The sequence below is a fragment of the Bipolaris sorokiniana genome (assembly GCF_000338995.1).
Source record: "Bipolaris sorokiniana ND90Pr unplaced genomic scaffold COCSAscaffold_9, whole genome shotgun sequence".
Lineage (NCBI taxonomy): Eukaryota > Fungi > Ascomycota > Dothideomycetes > Pleosporales > Pleosporaceae > Bipolaris > Bipolaris sorokiniana.
Window position 1 is genome coordinate 696,904 of NW_006911903.1, and position 17,061 is coordinate 713,964.

General features: G+C 49.2%; 6 protein-coding genes across 6 annotated transcripts; 3 read left to right on the plus strand and 3 right to left on the minus strand.

Moving 5' to 3' along the window:
- Positions 1-539: 539 nt before the first annotated feature.
- COCSADRAFT_161504 (uncharacterized protein) lies at positions 540-1,838 on the minus strand (the record flags this gene model as incomplete). The annotated part of the gene is made up of 5 exons (XM_007703063.1): positions 540-613; positions 669-1,059; positions 1,106-1,641; positions 1,689-1,730; positions 1,784-1,838. The coding sequence occupies 5 exons, from the start codon at positions 1,836-1,838 to the stop codon at positions 540-542; spliced, it is 1,098 nt and encodes a 365-aa protein (XP_007701253.1).
- Positions 1,839-2,021: 183 nt separating this feature from the next.
- Positions 2,022-5,350, plus strand: COCSADRAFT_93440 (uncharacterized protein; the record flags this gene model as incomplete). Its single annotated transcript, XM_007703064.1, has 5 exons — positions 2,022-2,390; positions 2,444-2,542; positions 2,596-3,433; positions 3,483-5,132; positions 5,187-5,350. The coding sequence occupies 5 exons, from the start codon at positions 2,022-2,024 to the stop codon at positions 5,348-5,350; spliced, it is 3,120 nt and encodes a 1,039-aa protein (XP_007701254.1).
- A 921-nt stretch (positions 5,351-6,271) lies between these two features.
- COCSADRAFT_336015 (uncharacterized protein) lies at positions 6,272-6,815 on the minus strand. The gene is made up of 2 exons (XM_007703065.1): positions 6,533-6,815; positions 6,272-6,479 (listed from the first exon to the last, which is right to left on the minus strand). Exons 1-2 carry the CDS (start codon positions 6,736-6,738, stop codon positions 6,344-6,346), a joined length of 342 nt encoding a protein of 113 aa, XP_007701255.1. The 5' UTR covers positions 6,739-6,815; the 3' UTR covers positions 6,272-6,343.
- A 357-nt stretch (positions 6,816-7,172) lies between these two features.
- Positions 7,173-8,685, plus strand: COCSADRAFT_92883 (uncharacterized protein; the record flags this gene model as incomplete). Its single annotated transcript, XM_007703066.1, has 4 exons — positions 7,173-7,407; positions 7,511-7,612; positions 7,689-8,151; positions 8,208-8,685. The coding sequence occupies 4 exons, from the start codon at positions 7,173-7,175 to the stop codon at positions 8,683-8,685; spliced, it is 1,278 nt and encodes a 425-aa protein (XP_007701256.1).
- Positions 8,686-8,963: 278 nt separating this feature from the next.
- On the minus strand, positions 8,964-12,776 carry COCSADRAFT_182268 (uncharacterized protein; the record flags this gene model as incomplete). Its single annotated transcript, XM_007703067.1, has 5 exons — positions 12,642-12,776; positions 11,501-12,580; positions 10,794-11,448; positions 10,154-10,733; positions 8,964-10,085 (listed from the first exon to the last, which is right to left on the minus strand). The coding sequence occupies exons 2-5, from the start codon at positions 12,495-12,497 to the stop codon at positions 8,964-8,966; spliced, it is 3,354 nt and encodes a 1,117-aa protein (XP_007701257.1). The 5' UTR covers positions 12,498-12,580; positions 12,642-12,776.
- A 156-nt stretch (positions 12,777-12,932) lies between these two features.
- COCSADRAFT_144961 (uncharacterized protein) lies at positions 12,933-14,999 on the plus strand (the record flags this gene model as incomplete). Its single annotated transcript, XM_007703068.1, has 2 exons — positions 12,933-13,723; positions 13,793-14,999. The coding sequence occupies 2 exons, from the start codon at positions 12,933-12,935 to the stop codon at positions 14,841-14,843; spliced, it is 1,842 nt and encodes a 613-aa protein (XP_007701258.1). The 3' UTR covers positions 14,844-14,999.
- Between the last annotated feature and the right edge of the window lie 2,062 nt (positions 15,000-17,061).

Genomic DNA, 17,061 nt, shown 5'->3' on the forward strand with positions numbered 1-17,061 from the left:
AATAGCAACACGGAGACTCGATGCAAACTAATATCTAACTAACCACTAGGTAAACCTTAGCTACTAACGTAAACTTATTAGCAGCCTCGTGCAACAGAAGTAGACACCGCTTCAGCCGCCGAAGATAGGACGCTGAACACTTAGAGAATCTCTTGGAGATGCCGACTCTAAGCCAGTCTACCACCAGCAACACTAACCCACGAGCATCTGACGAGGAATAGCAGTAAATAGAGAAGAAGCATGCCAAGGTGTTAAGTAAGGGCTTCGACTTAGATGATAAGCTATATAAAGAAGCAGGCCAAAGAAGACATATGGGCTAAGGAGACCAAGACTAAGTAGAGAAAGTGTAGTTAGACTAGCGTTAGTAGCCCTTTCGGCTCGGCCGCCGGGCGTAAATAAATTGTGTGTGTGTGTGCACCACTAACACATCGAGGCGCTGACGACATACGTAGGCAGAGCTCTGCGTGCTTGGCAGGAACTCGAAGCCCGCCTCACTGGCGGAACAGCCTTGGCCAGCCTAATACAGCTAGGCTTCTATATTACGCCTTTGTCAATCGGTGGATCTCTTCAAAGTAGAATTTAAGATCATCCGGCTTGACAAACGGGGTGATGCCTGCAGAATATTAGCGCCCAAACTGACAGAATGTAAAATATGTCAAACAGCATACCGTGACCAAGATTGGCAATCCATCCCTGTTTGCCGCCGCCGAAGCCAGCCACCATCTCCTCGACTACCTTTGTGATGGATTCCCTGCTACCATACAAAACACCGGGGTCCGCATTACCCTGCAGCACCTTGCCCTTTGCCTGCGCCACCTTGTATGCCTCTGCCGGTGCATGGAGCCAGTCCAACCCGATCGTGTTGTAGTTTGTCTCACAGAGGTCCGCCAAGGCATACCACGCTCCTTTGGCAAAGACGGTCATCGGGACGGGCTCCAGCCCTTTGGACCGAAGACGCTCCGGGAGATTATCAGCAATGTAGGTGAGGTATGGAAGAGCGAATGTCTTAAAGGACGACGGGGATAGCTCGCCGGCCCATGAATCAAAGACTTGGATCATCTGCAGTGGTCAGCGTCATGCGACCGAGTGTTGCTGTGCTTCGTACCTGAGCTCCAGCTTGTACCTGCAGAGCAAGATACTCGACACAAAGCTCTGCAATCTTTTGCAGCAGCGCCTTGCTCTCCTCTGGGTACTTGTAGATCCATGTTTTGGTCTGGATAAACATCTTGCTACCTCCGCCTTCAACCATGTAACACAGCAGGGTCCAAGGCGCACCGCAGAAGCCAATCAGTGGTACCCTTCCCGCCAACTTTTGTCTTGTGAGAGTAATGGCCTTGTAAACATAGTCGAGCGATTCTGCAACATCCACCTCTCTCTCAAGCACCTCCTTGTACTGTTTGTCATCCGGAGTTTGTAGTGGTTCCGGGAAGTGGGGTCCCTTCTTGTCCACCATGATCACCTCCATGCCCATGGCCTGAGGAATGACGAGGATATCGGAGAAGATGATGGCAGCGTCAATGAGGCCCGCGTAGCGCTCAATCGGCTGGAGGGTGAGATTCGACGCGATTTCGGGGCTGCGGCAGCATTCAAAAAAATCGTTGGTACCCTTTTCCTTGTGGTACTCGGGGAGATAGCGCCCGGCTACGCATCATCAGCGCCTGAGGGTCTTCGAGGACGAGAGTCCGTACCTTGCCGCATTACCCATATTGGCGGGCGCTCAACCTTTTCGCCTGTGCAATGTCAATTTTATGATGTCTATCAGGAATAGCGGAGAGTCATCAACCTCTCGCTGTGCGTAGGATCAAATCATTCTTCATAGGCTCAAATTGGGGCGCCATTTTTGTTGTGAATGGAAGCAGATGGGTCGGATGCACGCTGAAGTATCGTCAGCGGCTTAACTTTAGACATTCCGAGTACCCCGCGTACTAAAGGTCCGATGAGCTAACCGGATGCAGACGCGTCCCTGCATTTCGACCATTGTACCCCACCCATGTTTCCTCTACACAGCTTAAAAAACGAGGATGCTCTGCAGGCGTGCCGAAGGTCTGGCGCGTTCAAATCTGTCATCCAAAACCAGGATTCTGTCGGTTGCTTACAGACCATACACTGCCATTACGGGCCTCGTTCCAAGCTCAACACGACCCTTCGCGAAACCACGTGCAGCGCAGCATGTGAGTCTGCCATGGCTCCAAGCATCCCAACGCCGTGGCGCAAAGAGAAAAACTACTTTACAATTGGATGATATACAACAAGGCGCTATTCAATCTGAGGCGCTACTACCCCAGAATGACGCCGAACCAGAATACCCTCCGTTATTGCAGCAAGTGCGCAACAACATGCTCAAGTTCAGCCATTGTGTACTCCTCACACGCGTCGGAGGCTTCTACGAGGTACTTGACCAACATAGCCGATCCACTGCTATCCTTACTAAATTGACGATTAGTTATACTTTGAGCATGCAGATGAGTTTGCGCCCCTACTAAATATCAGAAAAACCAGAAGAAAGGCCTTGAAAGGCAGCAGGAAGCCTCCTGTATCTATGGTCAGTCAAAAGCCCATTTTCCTAGTAAAGAAAAGCGGCGCTAATGGTCCTAGGCTGGATTCCCCGCTTACCAGCTAGATCGTTATCTCAAAATCCTTGTCCAGGACCTCAACAAGCATGTTGCAATAAGCGACGAGTATGTCAATGACGCGCCAACTAGAGCAAAGGGTGAGCCTCAATACACGAGAAGAGTTTCGCGCATTGTGACGCCAGGTACCCTCATTGATGAGCACTTTATGGATCCATGGGAGAACAACTACCTTCTTAGTATTCATGTAGATCCAGAAGTGCTTAGGAAAGAAACTGCAGTAAAACAGAGCCCTGGCAGTGCCAGCGTTTCCTCAGTTCTCAACCTACCACGCACTGAAGTCGGACTTGCATGGATCGATCTATCCAGTGGCGACTTCCTGACCCAAAGTACAGATATCGCGTCCCTGCCCTCAGTGCTCGCTCGTATCAAACCGAGGGAGATAGTATTGAGCAGCGTCTTTCAAGAGGCTAATTACGCTGACATTGTCTCTGCCATACAGCAAGATGGGCATACAATTACTTTCCAAGACCCCCCCAAAACGCAACTGACTGTTGAAAACTGGAAACCCATGTTAGAAAAAATTGTGGGTGACTTTGGCATGGCCGATTTCACACCTGGTGAAGTGGCTGCAGGAGGTTCGCTGCTACATTACGTCAAGCATCAACTGTTTGATTCGCAGACACGGCTTCAGGCTCCGATAAGACACCAAGCTGAAGACTATATGAGCATCGATAAGAACAGTTTGAGAGCACTAGAAATCAGGAGTACTATTCGTGATGGAACATACGAAGGAAGCCTGTTACACACTCTAAAGAAGACAGTCACGAAGAGTGGAACTAGATTACTTACGCAGCGCTTGTGTAAGTACATGAGCAATAACGGTCTCTGAAAATTACTGACGAAACGAAGCTGCCCCTTCCATGTCTCTTTCAACAATCAATGATAGACTCGATATGGTAGAAGAGATGATACAATATCCACAACTGCGTCAAAACATTATTACACTACTAGAGCAAACGTTCGATTCTCTTCGGCTGGTTACCAAGTTTACTTACGGCCGTGGGGACGCCGACGACCTCATGGAACTTTCAAAAACAATCATTATGACCTCTGCCGTCTCCGAGGAGTTGCGGGAACACGCGCAATTAAGGGATTCCATTCCAGTTGACTCAACAAATGCAACTTCTGACACTAGACGAAGGTTGTGCATTTCAATGTTAGAACGCCGATTCGATCTAGGCTTGCCACTCCAGCTCGCGCACCGAATCCAAGAAGCTATTGACGAGGACAGCTTATCTGAACATCATCGCATCGAAAACGAGGAGGCTGAAGAAATGTCGGAATTAGCTCAGGATGTGCTGGGTCGAGAGGCTGGCGAAGAAGACTTGAAGAACATGCCAAAGCGCGTTCAACCTAAACCTCATATGATAGCAGGGAGCTTCAAGAGCGCCACAGATGGGAGAGAGGATGTCCACATCATGAAACACAATGCCAGCAAGACTCTGGAACGACTGCATGAGACCCTGGAAACGTTGAGACAGTCTAAAAGCGAACTGGAAATTAAACTGCGCAAAGACATGGGAACTGAGAGCTTGGTGCTGAAATGGACTCCTAACCTCGCTCATATTGCGCATGTCAGAGGAAAAGACATGTCTCGAGTGGCACATCACTATCCAAAGAGCTTGAGTAGCAGCAGGTCTACTCGTTCTTTCCAAATTCCTGAATGGACACAGTTAGGGGCTCAGATGGATGAGACTCGCTTTCGCATTCGGTCAGAGGAGCAACATGTTCTTGGCGAACTACGTGAAGGAGTAGTACGAAACCTTGTAAAACTACGCCGGAATGCAGCCGTGCTTGATGAACTGGATGTTGCATGTGCCTTTGCAGCCCTTGCTATCGAGAGAAATTTCATTCGGCCTATTCTTGGAGCAAAGCCGTCGCATCATATTATCGGCGGGCGACATCCCGTTGTCGAAAGCGGTTTACATGAACAAGGACGCAAATTCGCACCGAACGATTGCCAACTAGGCGAGAAAGAACGTATATGGCTAATTACTGGCCCGAATATGGCTGGTAAAAGCACTTATCTACGACAAAACGCACTCATTTCCATCCTGGCGCAAACCGGATCGTTTGTCCCGGCAGAGTATGCAGAAATTGGTCTAGTGGATAAAGTTTTCAGTCGCGTCGGCTCAGCAGACAATCTCTACCAAGACCAATCCACGTTTATGGTTGAGATGCTTGAAACAGCACAAATTCTCAAGGAGGCTACGCCCCGTTCGTTTGTCATCATGGATGAAGTGGGTCGAGGAACAACGCCAGAGGATGGCATCGCGGTGGGATATGCCTGCCTCCATCATCTTTACCACGTCAATCAATGCCGGACACTTTTTGCAACCCATTTCCATGCACTCACCGACATGACTAAGGACTTTGAGAAGCTTGGCCGCTACTGCAATGATGTACTTGAAGAACCCAACGGGAAGTTCTCTTATATACACCGATTAAGAAAAGGCGTAAACCGGGAAAGTCATGCGTTGAAAGTTGCTAGAATTGCGGGTAAGTCTTCCGTGTCAAGATGCTCTTTCCTATGTGATGCTGACGCACAATCAGGGCTTCCCGAAGATGCCGTCGCAGTTGCTGGCCAGGTCCTTCAACAGATCAAGGGTACAGCCAATGTCGCTACCAAGGATCTAGCGCCTGCTCGATATGAGCAGCATTCAACTAGCATCTCAGAAGCTGCAACGAGATTGTTTCAACAACAAATTAGCGCCTAGCTCCATCCTTTATTTTCCTTACCCAAGCTGACTATTACACATTGTAACATTAAGAAACATTCATGCCTCTTATTATACGACACGCATCGCTATCATCTCCACAATCCATTCTCTTCCTGCCACGAAGCCTACTTTTGACCAACATCCTTGGTCGCCATCTTCTCGACAAACCGAAGGACCGAACAAACGACTTTCACTTGCTAGCACATCAATAACCAAACATGGCTTGGTACAAGCATCTTTGGATCAAGGTGGCGACTTAGTTGGACCCAATATTCCCGGATCATCAACTTGCAGCCAGAGCCAGAGCTAGGGCCAGAGTAGACGAAGTCGACCGCAGGAATGAGCCTGATCATGAGCGAGGCAGGAAGGATAACACGACACAAGAAAGACAGCAAAATAACCCTATCCCTCATGGAGATGGAAAGGACGAGGATCAGATCCGCCATGACACTCAACAAGATTTGCCTACTGGATTATCTCCCTGTGTAAGACAGCAGGCGATGGGTTCAGATTCTTGAAGACTCGATGCTCACCAAAACCAGCCCGAAGAGACCAGTTCATTGCGCTCTGTATCCAGCGCACCTCAAATTCCTCCTCCGCCGGTCCTCCCTTCCTTGCCTACGTTCGATGGTTTTCGTTTGCCCAGTTCTTCACACGGCCGGAAAAAGTTTCAATGAACGAAATTGTTACATTTGGGGAGGATAGCATGGTGATTCAAGACGAGGGAGTTGGATCAAACGTATGAAGTATGTCGGGGTTTTGGCATGAGTGGATCTGGGTATAAACTTCCCCAGCAGCGTCTGGCTAGACTTAACATTTCTAGTTGTAACAAACTCAACCCTTTATGAAAACATGTCCTTTTATGACCCAGACTCGATGTTCTCATCCTCATACAATGCTGGGTAACACATGATATGTATCGTGTGAACGTGCTCATCACGTGTTGTACAACAAGACGAAACCAAATAATATCATTAACAAAAGGAGTCATTAAAAAGAGAAAATCGGTCGAGATCGTAGAGAAAGACTTAGAGTGCCCGCATCTAACGGTGTGTCATATAATACACAAATCCAAGGAGACCCTCGAACATGCAACCTGAAAGGGGTGATACCAACATCGGATACCCTAAAGCGACTTAGCTCCATGCACATATCTTGGAAGGCACCTTGCTACCTCACCACGTGCACTTTATTGCTACACAAACCTCTCGCTTGTACTTCTGTCCCCCCTTGTAGGCGCATCCAATCCACATAGAAACTCCGAACACGACATTCAACACCCTCGCAACGCATAGATCCCCATTTACCCGGCGCAACGCGCGCGCGTGGAAAGAAACTCGTACAAAAAGCAGTACAGAACGCTTAAAGTATAGTCTGTACAACATCACCGTGCACTCGTGGTTACGCAGGAAACTTGAACAGTCTTAAACGAGCCATCCTAGAGAAAACGATGGCAGGGCATGTCTTTTGGGCATGCGGGGACTGGCAAACAAATAAAGTCATGCATGCAGCGTCCCCCCTCTTTCTTTGTCATACATGACTTGAATGTGGTGCCTGTTTAGGTAGGTTGTTACTTTACCCCACCATTAAGGCAAGCAGGTGGGCTGTTGCTCCACCCCCATCTTATCCTTGCCGTTGCGAATCGGGGTGGCGGTTTGATCGCTCGTTTGATCTGGACCCTTACTACGATCTCGGTAGCAAATTTTTTATCAATTTACGTCGTAGACCCCTTTCTCCTTTGACATTCGATCTGATTTGAGAATCGGTTCGTAAGGAGGCAGAGAAGAAGCGGCCCAACACGAACTCAAGAGCTTCAATTATGGCGAGATTTACCCCACTTCTCGAGACGGAACAGGCGCCTACTACGTCGATGAAGCCGCAACGTATATCTTCACATGTGACACTTCAGGCGCCGCTTTCAAGGCGAGGGAGAGGGCCAGGACTGGTGCTTGTGCTGGATCATTATGCGGAGATTGGGCCGAGTGAGAAGTATTTGGATCCGCCGCCATTGCAGAAGTGGGCGGAGGAGGGTTTTGCAGTCGTGCAGGTATGTTGTTTTCGAAATATTGGAATTTCACTGTGGTGCGATAAAGAGGAGGGCCAGGCTGGGTTTGACGTTGACATGGATGCTAAGAACTCGCTAGCTTCTGGTTCCAGGCAATGAAGCCGAGGACGGCGGAGAGTTCCCACTGCAAAAAGCGCTGGATGCCCTCAAGACCTGTGATGGATGCGAGTTTGACAAGGGTGTGGGCTTGATTTGTTAGTAAACTCTTTCTTTTAAATCCCCAAGACCCCGAGTCTATTTCCAGGTCGCGTACTGACGGCTATCTTCTAGCGTACATATCACGGACTCCTTACTATGTCGAGGAAGCCGCTTGCCAAAATCCAGCCATCAAAGCCCTCATATCCTACGGCGGCAGGAAATTCATTTCTCTCAGCTCTACCAACCAACCACCCCAGTTAATCCATGCATCTGGTCCTCCACTAGCTCACCGTCGCCAGTCATCATCTGAATCCGTTGGCATTTCCCCTAGCAGTGTCAAGACGTATCGCTATGAGGATGCAGAAAAAGAATCCGGCTGGATCCTCCCCAGCGACCCGAAATACCATAAACGCAATGCGGGAATAGCGCACACCAGAAGTCTAACATTCCTCAAGCCACTCCTAGGAGGACCTTACTTTGACCTCGAAGCCGTATGGGAAGAACACACAAAATACGAGTTCGGCGAGCGAGACGTAGCCAAAACAATGGCAACAATGGTCGACCAACCCTACGTCAACCACATCCCCACAATGACGTGCGTTACCCCCCATCCCTCCCCCCTCTCTTCCCAAACTAACTCTCCATGAACAGCGGTGGCATTGGCAAAACAAACCTAACCTCCTTCTACACCCACCATTTCATCTTCAGCAATCCCCCCGACACTTCCCTCTCCCTCATCTCCCGCACAGTAGGAATCGACCGCGTAATCGACGAATTTATCTTCACCCTCACCCATACCAGCACCGTCCCCTGGCTCCTCCCTGGCATCCCTCCCACCGGCAAACGCCTCGCTATCCCCTTTACTTCCGTCGTCGCGCTGCGCGGCGATAGACTGTGCCATGAGCATATTAGCTGGGACCATGCCTCGCTACTGAAGCAGTGTGGGTTGCTTCCAGATTACGTGAGGTTTCCGTATGAGATTGAGGGGGAGACAGTGCCAGAGGGGAAGAGGGTCGAGGTGCGATTGCCGGTGGTGGGGGAGGAGGGGAGTAGGAAGTTGGCGGATGAGGGGGCGGAGGTGAGTAATGCGTTGATGGGGGGTACGTGGCGGGTTGTTGAAGATGTTTGAGTGTTGGAGATGCAGCGGGGGGGAGGCGATGTAGGGTTTGGGGGTCATGGGGAATGAACATCTTTTGTTACTGTGTAGGTTTTTGACCCGTTCACTTTCGTCTAAATTACAACTAGGGGACTCAACGAAATGCGATTTCTTGATAAAGTCTGTTTAGGAAGGTCTGGCTTGTATTTCTAACCTAACGAAATTATTCTAAAATCAAAAACAAATTGGTGACCGTATCCGACTGGCATACCCACTGTAGTCGAGTGCTATATTCATTTGCGCTTCCTCAGCTATTTCCTGTATTCAGTGCTACTTTTGGGCGTCGTCTTGGAAGCTCTGTCGCCCTTGTACTCCCACGGAGATTCTGATCGTTGTTTGGAAGATGCCCCACTGTTGTTTTGACGCTCTGATTCACGCTGTCTGGCCTGCTCCCAAGTCATTCTAGTAACCTCTGCATATGTGGGTCGTTTTGTAGCTATATGAGGAGCCAATCGAGGTCTCCATTGTTGTATAGACGAAGTTTCAATGTTGCCTTGAGGGTCTGATTCAAGCTTGCCATCATTAAGATGAGGAGTATCTTGAGGCCCCGGGTCAGGTAATTTGTACTCTGGCAGTGCCAAGTTGCTGAGCACTGACAAGAAGTTTTGTTTTTCAGGAGGAGGAAGACCAGAACCTGGTAATGTTGATGGTGACGTTGGCGGCGGTGGTAGTTCAATGTCCCTGGGGATGACCTTTGACCACGTTCCGTAAGACGAGTTTTCAGTCATATACATTCCAGGAGGTATGGAAGCGGAATATGGGTGAGGGATATCAGAATATTGTGGTATCATGCTTGAGGGAACTGTTGGTTGGTCTCCAAACCCATGGATATCAGGTTGTCGATGTGGGGTTGAACTCGATGGTGGAGGAAGCTGTAATTCGAAAGCTCCAAGTTGTGGTATATAACCACCCTGGTCATACGGGACACTACCAGGTGCTGACGGAGAAGTAATAGGCACAAAAAATCTAGATTTGGAAGGTGCATATCGTGGTGGCTCTAGTGCAATGGGGAGGTATCGTGAATCCTTGGTAAAATCTAGATCAGAACTCCGCCCCTTTGTAGCCTTCCAACTGCCATAGTTTATTATATTCAAATTTCTCTGCAATTGACGCCCATCACCAAGCCAGAGCCCAGGTTCAGGGGATATTGCATGTGTAGGTCTTTGTGACTCTAGGGATCCTCGTGGTATGCTGGGCGGTGAAGGACGATGTTCTGGGGTAGACGTAGCTCGACGAGAAGATGCTGATGGGTTTTCTGGATCGGAATCCTCTATCGAAGCACTGAGCTGGACGTTCAACGTCCCTGTCAGAGGTATCCTTCGCCGTGATCTTAGGGCCCTATAGGCCTCGAGTTGCACATCTTTGCATGTCTCCTATTTCTCAGAATTAGTATCATTAGAAACAGAATTATAGGTCTAACGAGTTTACAAGGGCAACTAACCTGTTTGCCAGAAGCTACACAGCGGCCACAAGGGCGCTGAACGTCACAGCAGAGATGTGCCTTCTTGCAGTTGACACAGGGCCACGTTACACGTGCTTTGGTTCTTCTGTCTGGCTTGGCTGGCTTGGCTGGCCTGGCTGGTGGCGGTGGTGTAATTATCGCAGTTGGCTGAACTATAGGCCCTTGCTGTTGTACTCCCGGATAGCGACTGTGTGATTTTGGTTCGGTGGAATCCTTTGGATATTCGGAACGTCGTGCTCTAGGTGTGTAGTAGCTATCAGTAGATATACTGTCGCTTGCAGAGTCACATGCTGATTCTTCGTCGGATTCAACACCAGAAGGTAGTATAGCAAGAGCGATCTCTTCCATATGGCGAGCAATGTGGAGTGCTAGGACATCACGGTCTCCAGAAGTAAACTCCATGCAGAGAGGACACTCCACATCCGAAATTCGAACATCCATACCATGTTGGTCTTCCAGGTGGGTCATTAGCGCATCGCTGTCCTCGAAGAACACGCGAGTGTTGCAGCACTCAGCGAAGAAGCAAGCATATGCCAGTATGTCACTAAAGACATGTTTCCTAAGGCAATTTGATTAGCTTCAATGCATTTAAAGAGTGTGTGTGGATGGATCAGCTTACTTCCAGGCTTTGGTCCGCTGAAAATTGACTTGTTTATTGCAGATTTCACAGGTAAAAGGCTCACCAGACCGTGCTTGTGCAGGAAGTGGAGGCACACGTTTGTGACTCGTTTCGGCCCTGGTAGACACAATCGAGGGTGCGCATACAGATCCTGGGCTGGAAGCAGCTTTTGATTGTGCTGGTAAAGATGCCCCGAGACCAGAGTCATTGAATATTGTCCTTGCCTTCTCCATGGCGGCCATTTGGAGTTCCTGCTGCATCGTTTCCCGCTGTAAACGAAGCATGTGATTGTATCGATCCCAGTTCAATTTTCCTAGTTGAGCCACAATTGCTGATGCTGCTAGAGGGAACTTTTCCGAAACGCTGTTGATGTAGGCCTGCTCTGGTAAGTGTTTCTCAATGTGTTGGATAGTACGTGGCGCCTCGTCATCAAAGCTTTCTTCCGCTGGTGATTCCAGGCTAGGTGCTAGCATGATAAGAGTATCGATTTTTGTACGGAGAGTCTGACACAATGCTTCGGCATCTTGCTTGGGCTCGTAAGTTGAATAACATTGCTGCTCAATCATATTAGCGGTTTGGTCCAGACATGTCAAAATCCTTGTTGACTGTAACACTTCTTTTCGGCGCTGCTCGCTACTGATGAGATGTATCAATGCTGTGCCATGTCAGTGATACGCAATACAATAGGTCGTGTATCATCCACATACATGTGCTGACAAATTGGGAGATTGACACGAGAACAGTAAGACAAGTATCACGCAGCTGAGGAGAGTCTTGTAGCATATCATCAAGCTCGCCTCGCGATAATCCTAGGTCAGTGTCCCAGAAAAACAATGCTGCACAGCTTGATTCTAGGGAACCATATTGTAGAGCCCCGTCGGAGCGTGTTCTGACCTCAATAAGAATGAGACCCAAAGTCTCTATGAGAGACCTGGATAGCGATCCAATGGGGCCTCGCTCGTAGAGCTCATCATTCCGCAGCGTGTCTAATGGGATCTCTTGTGAAGTTTTGTCGCCATCTTCTGGCACATCAATCTGACGGACGTGATTTTCGGTAGGTTCGGCCCATTCTTTTGTTTCCTGGGGTTTACGTTGGGGCTTGGGAAGATGGGTACGCTTCTGATTCCTCGGATCGTATAGGAGCCGCTTAATATCATGCACAAACAGAGGATATAGTAACTCGGTGATCTTCTCCTTGTTTGCCAAGGCTAGAGCACGTTCGAATGGAATCCAAATGCCCTTGAGGTGCATCGGACCGGTCTTGACCACATGTCTAGTTTTCTCGCTCTTTAATATGCCGTCTCGACGGCCTCGAGTTATTCCAGCCGCACTCAACAGCTTGGTGCCGTTGATCATGTGGTTGTCTTCACGGCGAGCCACGCAAACTTCTCTGGTCTCAACTTGAAAATAAATGGTTCCTTCATCCTCCCAAAGATTTGTTGTAAGTCGAATTTTGGCCCCTGGAGGAGCCATCTGACCTGTGTGATCGAAGGTGATTGGTAGGTAGTTCTGTGATCCAGACGTTGAGAAGGAATAGGCTCTGGAAGAGATTATCGGTGATCGCGTTCTAGATAAGGCTGTAGGACTGCTCGGGGGCAATGATGCTGTTTCTTGGGAACGTCCCGTTCCAGGCTGCCAGCGCTTCATCACCGAGCCGCCTTCTTCAGCAGCCATCGCCTCGTGGCGGACCCCTGCTGGAAACATGGGTAATAACTATTCGGAACACACAATCTGTCGCGCAAGGGGGTTCTCAGTCTTGGATGGCTCCCTACCGCAACATACGCTCGCTGTTCCCAATATCAGTTTTGCGTTGATGAATCGTCATACCTAGGATCTTTGTTGGCTAACCTGCACTCCATGGACCAAGCCTGCGGCATCAAATTCGATGAGAAACTCGAGAGGATAATAATTGGACACTCAAGAGCTCTTAGACGATGATTCAAGGAAGGGTTCTTGGTCGAGGAATTCTTTGCTGTAATGTTGATGTGGAGGAGGTGCTATTGCGATCAGGCTGAGCCGTTGAGGGGCAGGAGCGCTTAGGTGTTACAATGGGGGCCAGACTGCGCCTCACTCCGCCAACAATGCGATTGTGTTCAGCCTGATCAGCCCTCATGTCTCCTCAAATTCTTTCTTCACATCATGTCGGGAATCGAAGTCGCAGGCCTGGTTTTTGGTGTAGTGCCGGTTGTTGTTGAGATTCTCAAGTCCTACAGCACCGCCAGGCGCAAACTGACGACTTTCTCACGACACGTAGAAGTTGCATCCGACATTCAGCTGAAGTTCCGAGTAGCGGCGGCGAATTTTAACAATGATTGCCGCATGCTACTACAGGCGACCATGGCTGACCCCAGCGAGATATCTGAGATGATGGAGGATCCGACGCACAAGAACTGGCAAGAGCAAGGAAAGGATATTGAGCAGCGACTACGGAGCTTGATGCAACAAGATTACGAGCTATGTCAGGACATTGTGACGCGACTCCGCGATATCCTCCGCGAAACGAGAGACAGCCTAAGCAAACTCGAGGACGGTCTGGGTAACACAAAACAACCACAACACGAGTTCAGAAGGAAGATCTGGCACGCTTTCACTACAACTCGTAAAGAGAATGAATACATCCGACAGCTGGATTCCTTGGACAAATGGAATAAGGCACTGAGCAAGTTGCGCAAACAGAGGTGCAAGATGCAGAAGCGCCGCAATGTCCCTTCGGCTTGCATCATTCGCAAAGCCGTGCCGAGGAGTTACCAGCAGATCCGCCTCGCTTCGCAACAACTAGGAGAGTCGATCCACGAGTCATGGTCTTGCACGAACACATCTCATAGTGGACACCAGGCCAAGCTGTCGCTCGATGCCAAGAGCGGGCACGACAACGTACAGCTTGATGTTGTCGTTGCATGCCAACCAAAACAAGGTCTCACAGTCCAAAAGTATGCCAGAGCGGACATGCTTCGCAGCTCAGTGCATCATATGAGAAGCATCCTGCTAACAACGTGTAGACCATCCATTGACGTACCAATATGGCTACAAATTCGGACCATTACATCACTTACACCATACAAAGTGCCGACATCGCCTCAGCCAGCACTGGTGAGCGCATTGTGTCATGGAATAGGAGAAACAGTACCAGTTACAACTAAGACAAAGTCGGAAAAGGCCAAGTCAAAGAAGAGAGTCCGAATCAACGATCCTAAAGACGATGTCAGGTGTGTTCGAACGACTATAACAAGCAACATACAAACGACACAGGCCCAATCTTTTGTCATGCTGGACTTGAAAACAACAGAAAGCGTTTGCTGCCACGTAACAAGATTGCGCTCATCTAAATCAGCATGTCAAGATGGCTGCGTGGGATTTATTGAAGTTGCAAAGAGTCAGCCAGTAATGCGATTCATGTTCTACGATGCAAGTAAACTCGCCAGCAACGACATATCGTCTTTCGCCAGGCGAAAAGGGGCTATGCCTATCAAGAGCCTCATCCAGCGCTTTCGTATGTTGCAACAGCTTACACTTGCACACAAGTTAGCTGAGGCTGTTCTGCAGTACCATTCAACCTCTTGGCTGCCGCAAGCATGGACTCTTCAAGATGTGGCGTATTTCACGGATCCATCTCACGCAGATGTCAACGACATTTCCGACGCACTCGATAGCTTGCACCTGAGCAACCGCTTTCCAGACGACTCCTCTCTCACCACCAACCCAGATCACGACGCGCTTGATCTGAAGCACACGTTTGGCATTCGCAACCTCATTCTAGCTAAACTCGGTGTTGCCCTGCTGGAAATCTGTGCCCAAGGAGACATTACAGGACCCCAACTGAATGGCACACCCAGCGAAATTATCGCAGCGAGAAAGCTGCTTGACGAAAAACACCCCTCTATCCAGACTCTGGGTCCCAAATATCTGGAACTTGTGCGCAAATGCATTCACTGCGACTTTTCTTGTGACGACGATCTTCATGGTGACGCACTGCAGAGTGCAGTATACACTGAGGTTGTGTGTGCACTGCAGGACATGAAAAGTAGATGGCAAGCAGTCTTTGGCGCATAAAGACTTTCGAGATAAAAAGTCGCCTATAGAACCGCCTATCGCGGTAGATGTTAAGCAGTGGGAAATCCAACCGACGATTATGAAGTTACGGAGAGATATACTTTTACTGTTACACACCACAACTACACTTTACATCCATTCCATAGCCACTTCCAGACTCACTCTTACTCTCAACATTACCCCTTTCGCATCTCACCAATCTCCACTGCCTCGCCAATCCAACCACCGCCCAAAAACACACATAATTAGCCTGCCTTACAACCCTCAACAACGCCAGTCCCAAAACTACTTCCCACTCCGAACCCGGATACCCGCCAAACAGCACCATCCCACCCACCATACCACAAAGAATTCCACCCTCTGGATCCGTATTAACCACACTCTTAACCCCATACGCCACAACGCCACAAACCACCTGGAATACCACGCGCTCCGCAAACCTTACCAAGCACTCCTTACTCAACCCCCCACGCCACCAGAACTCCGTAACACCCGCCCGATACGCCACCGCCTCCCGCCAATACTCAAACCGCGGGCCCCCATCCGCACCCCTCACCTCTCTCCACCGCCTGAACGCCCAATACCCCTCACACTCGCCAAGCACCCAAAACACGAGGCAAAAATGTACCGCAGCATGCTGGCGCTCTGTAAACCCACCAGTCACATATCGACCCAGCAGTAAAGTGACGCTGTGTAGCGTGGCGACGATGGACGAGACGCTGAGGCCGTAGGATTCGCTGCGTAGCGGGTTACGAGTGCCCAGGCCGAGGAACAAGAGGCGGAAGGCGAGACCGAGGATGTTTGTGAGGTTGAAGGATAGGAGGAGGACGATGAGTTGGATGAGGGAGAGGTGGGTTAGAGAGAGGTTGGTGAGGGAGAGTTGGGCTAGGGGAACGCAGAGGAGGAGGTGATGGAGGAGGTGCGGGATGAGAGTTGCTACAGCGGAAAGGAGGACGTGGGTTAAGAAGCGCTGGGGTGGTATGCGTGTTGTTTGGCTTCGAGGTGCTGAGCGGTATGGAGGCATCACGCGTTGCATACTTCGGTATATGTGAGAAATAAGAGAGGGGTGGTTATCGGTGTGTATTGATGTTAAAAAAAATTCGCGGATGTGTTGGAGTGGAGATAAAGTACTTGAGGGATCAGGTGTCCCATGGTTTTAGATACCAGACGAGACCAATTGTTGGACGGTGATTAGTTGGGCCTCTATCCACCATGTCCAATTGCAATATGCTACCTTTGACACCTCTCGATGAGGAGTTCAAGTATTGCTAAATGTTTTGGGAATATTTGTAGTTACCATTGAAAAATAGAAACTTATTTAATTACCATATTATTCAAGAAATGCCCACCCCATCCCCCCCCCTTACGATTTCCATAGAGAAGAGATAAATTAACCTTTTCTCCGTATTATTCATTCCTAAATTCGGCATAACGGTGTATGCAGAATTTCAGCTTCCAAGATAAAACAAGTGCAACTAGGATTTTTTTTTTCTTCTTCCTTGAGATTTCAATCACAAGTAACAGAATTTTACCCATCTCCATGATAGAAATCTCTACAGACTTCGGGAACCGATAGAACCACTCAAGCAGCGACATTTCCACAATCATCTCTGGCTTCCAGGCTGTACCCTGTGTTGATGTTGGCCAAAGTGCAAGTAGTAAGTAGTTAGTTAGAAATCTAGACATAATCACGTGCGCTGATACGCTTTATGTTCTAATTTTCCGATGATCACCCTCGTTCGTAGAATGCCAAAATAAAAATAAAAATCACGTTCATCCCTTAAAATAAACCAAATGTTTTAATTTCAGCGTTTACCATCACATCCTGAGATTGAGGGATATAATATGCTCACACAAAAAAAACCTCAGGTGCGCAAAATGCGGTAAAAGTAAGGTAATGTGCTGATGACGCGGCTCTCGCACCTGACGAAGGCAAAGTTGCCGGCGTACCGGATTACACTCGCTAGCTCCACAGGTCTGTGCCCAGCTGTCAAGCCTCACAACGGACACGGACACTCAGCCCTTCTCCACGTTTCCCTGCGCCACACATATATGGAGTGGAATGCCAGCCCGCTGCCAAGTTTTGAAAGTTGCGACATTGGCAACGCATAGCAAACATGGCAGCGACAACAGACGAGCAGAATCACGCAGCACAAGTGATACAGCGCAACTACCGTGGGTACCGGGAGCGAAGGCAGCTCCAGGGCATGGGGCTGGA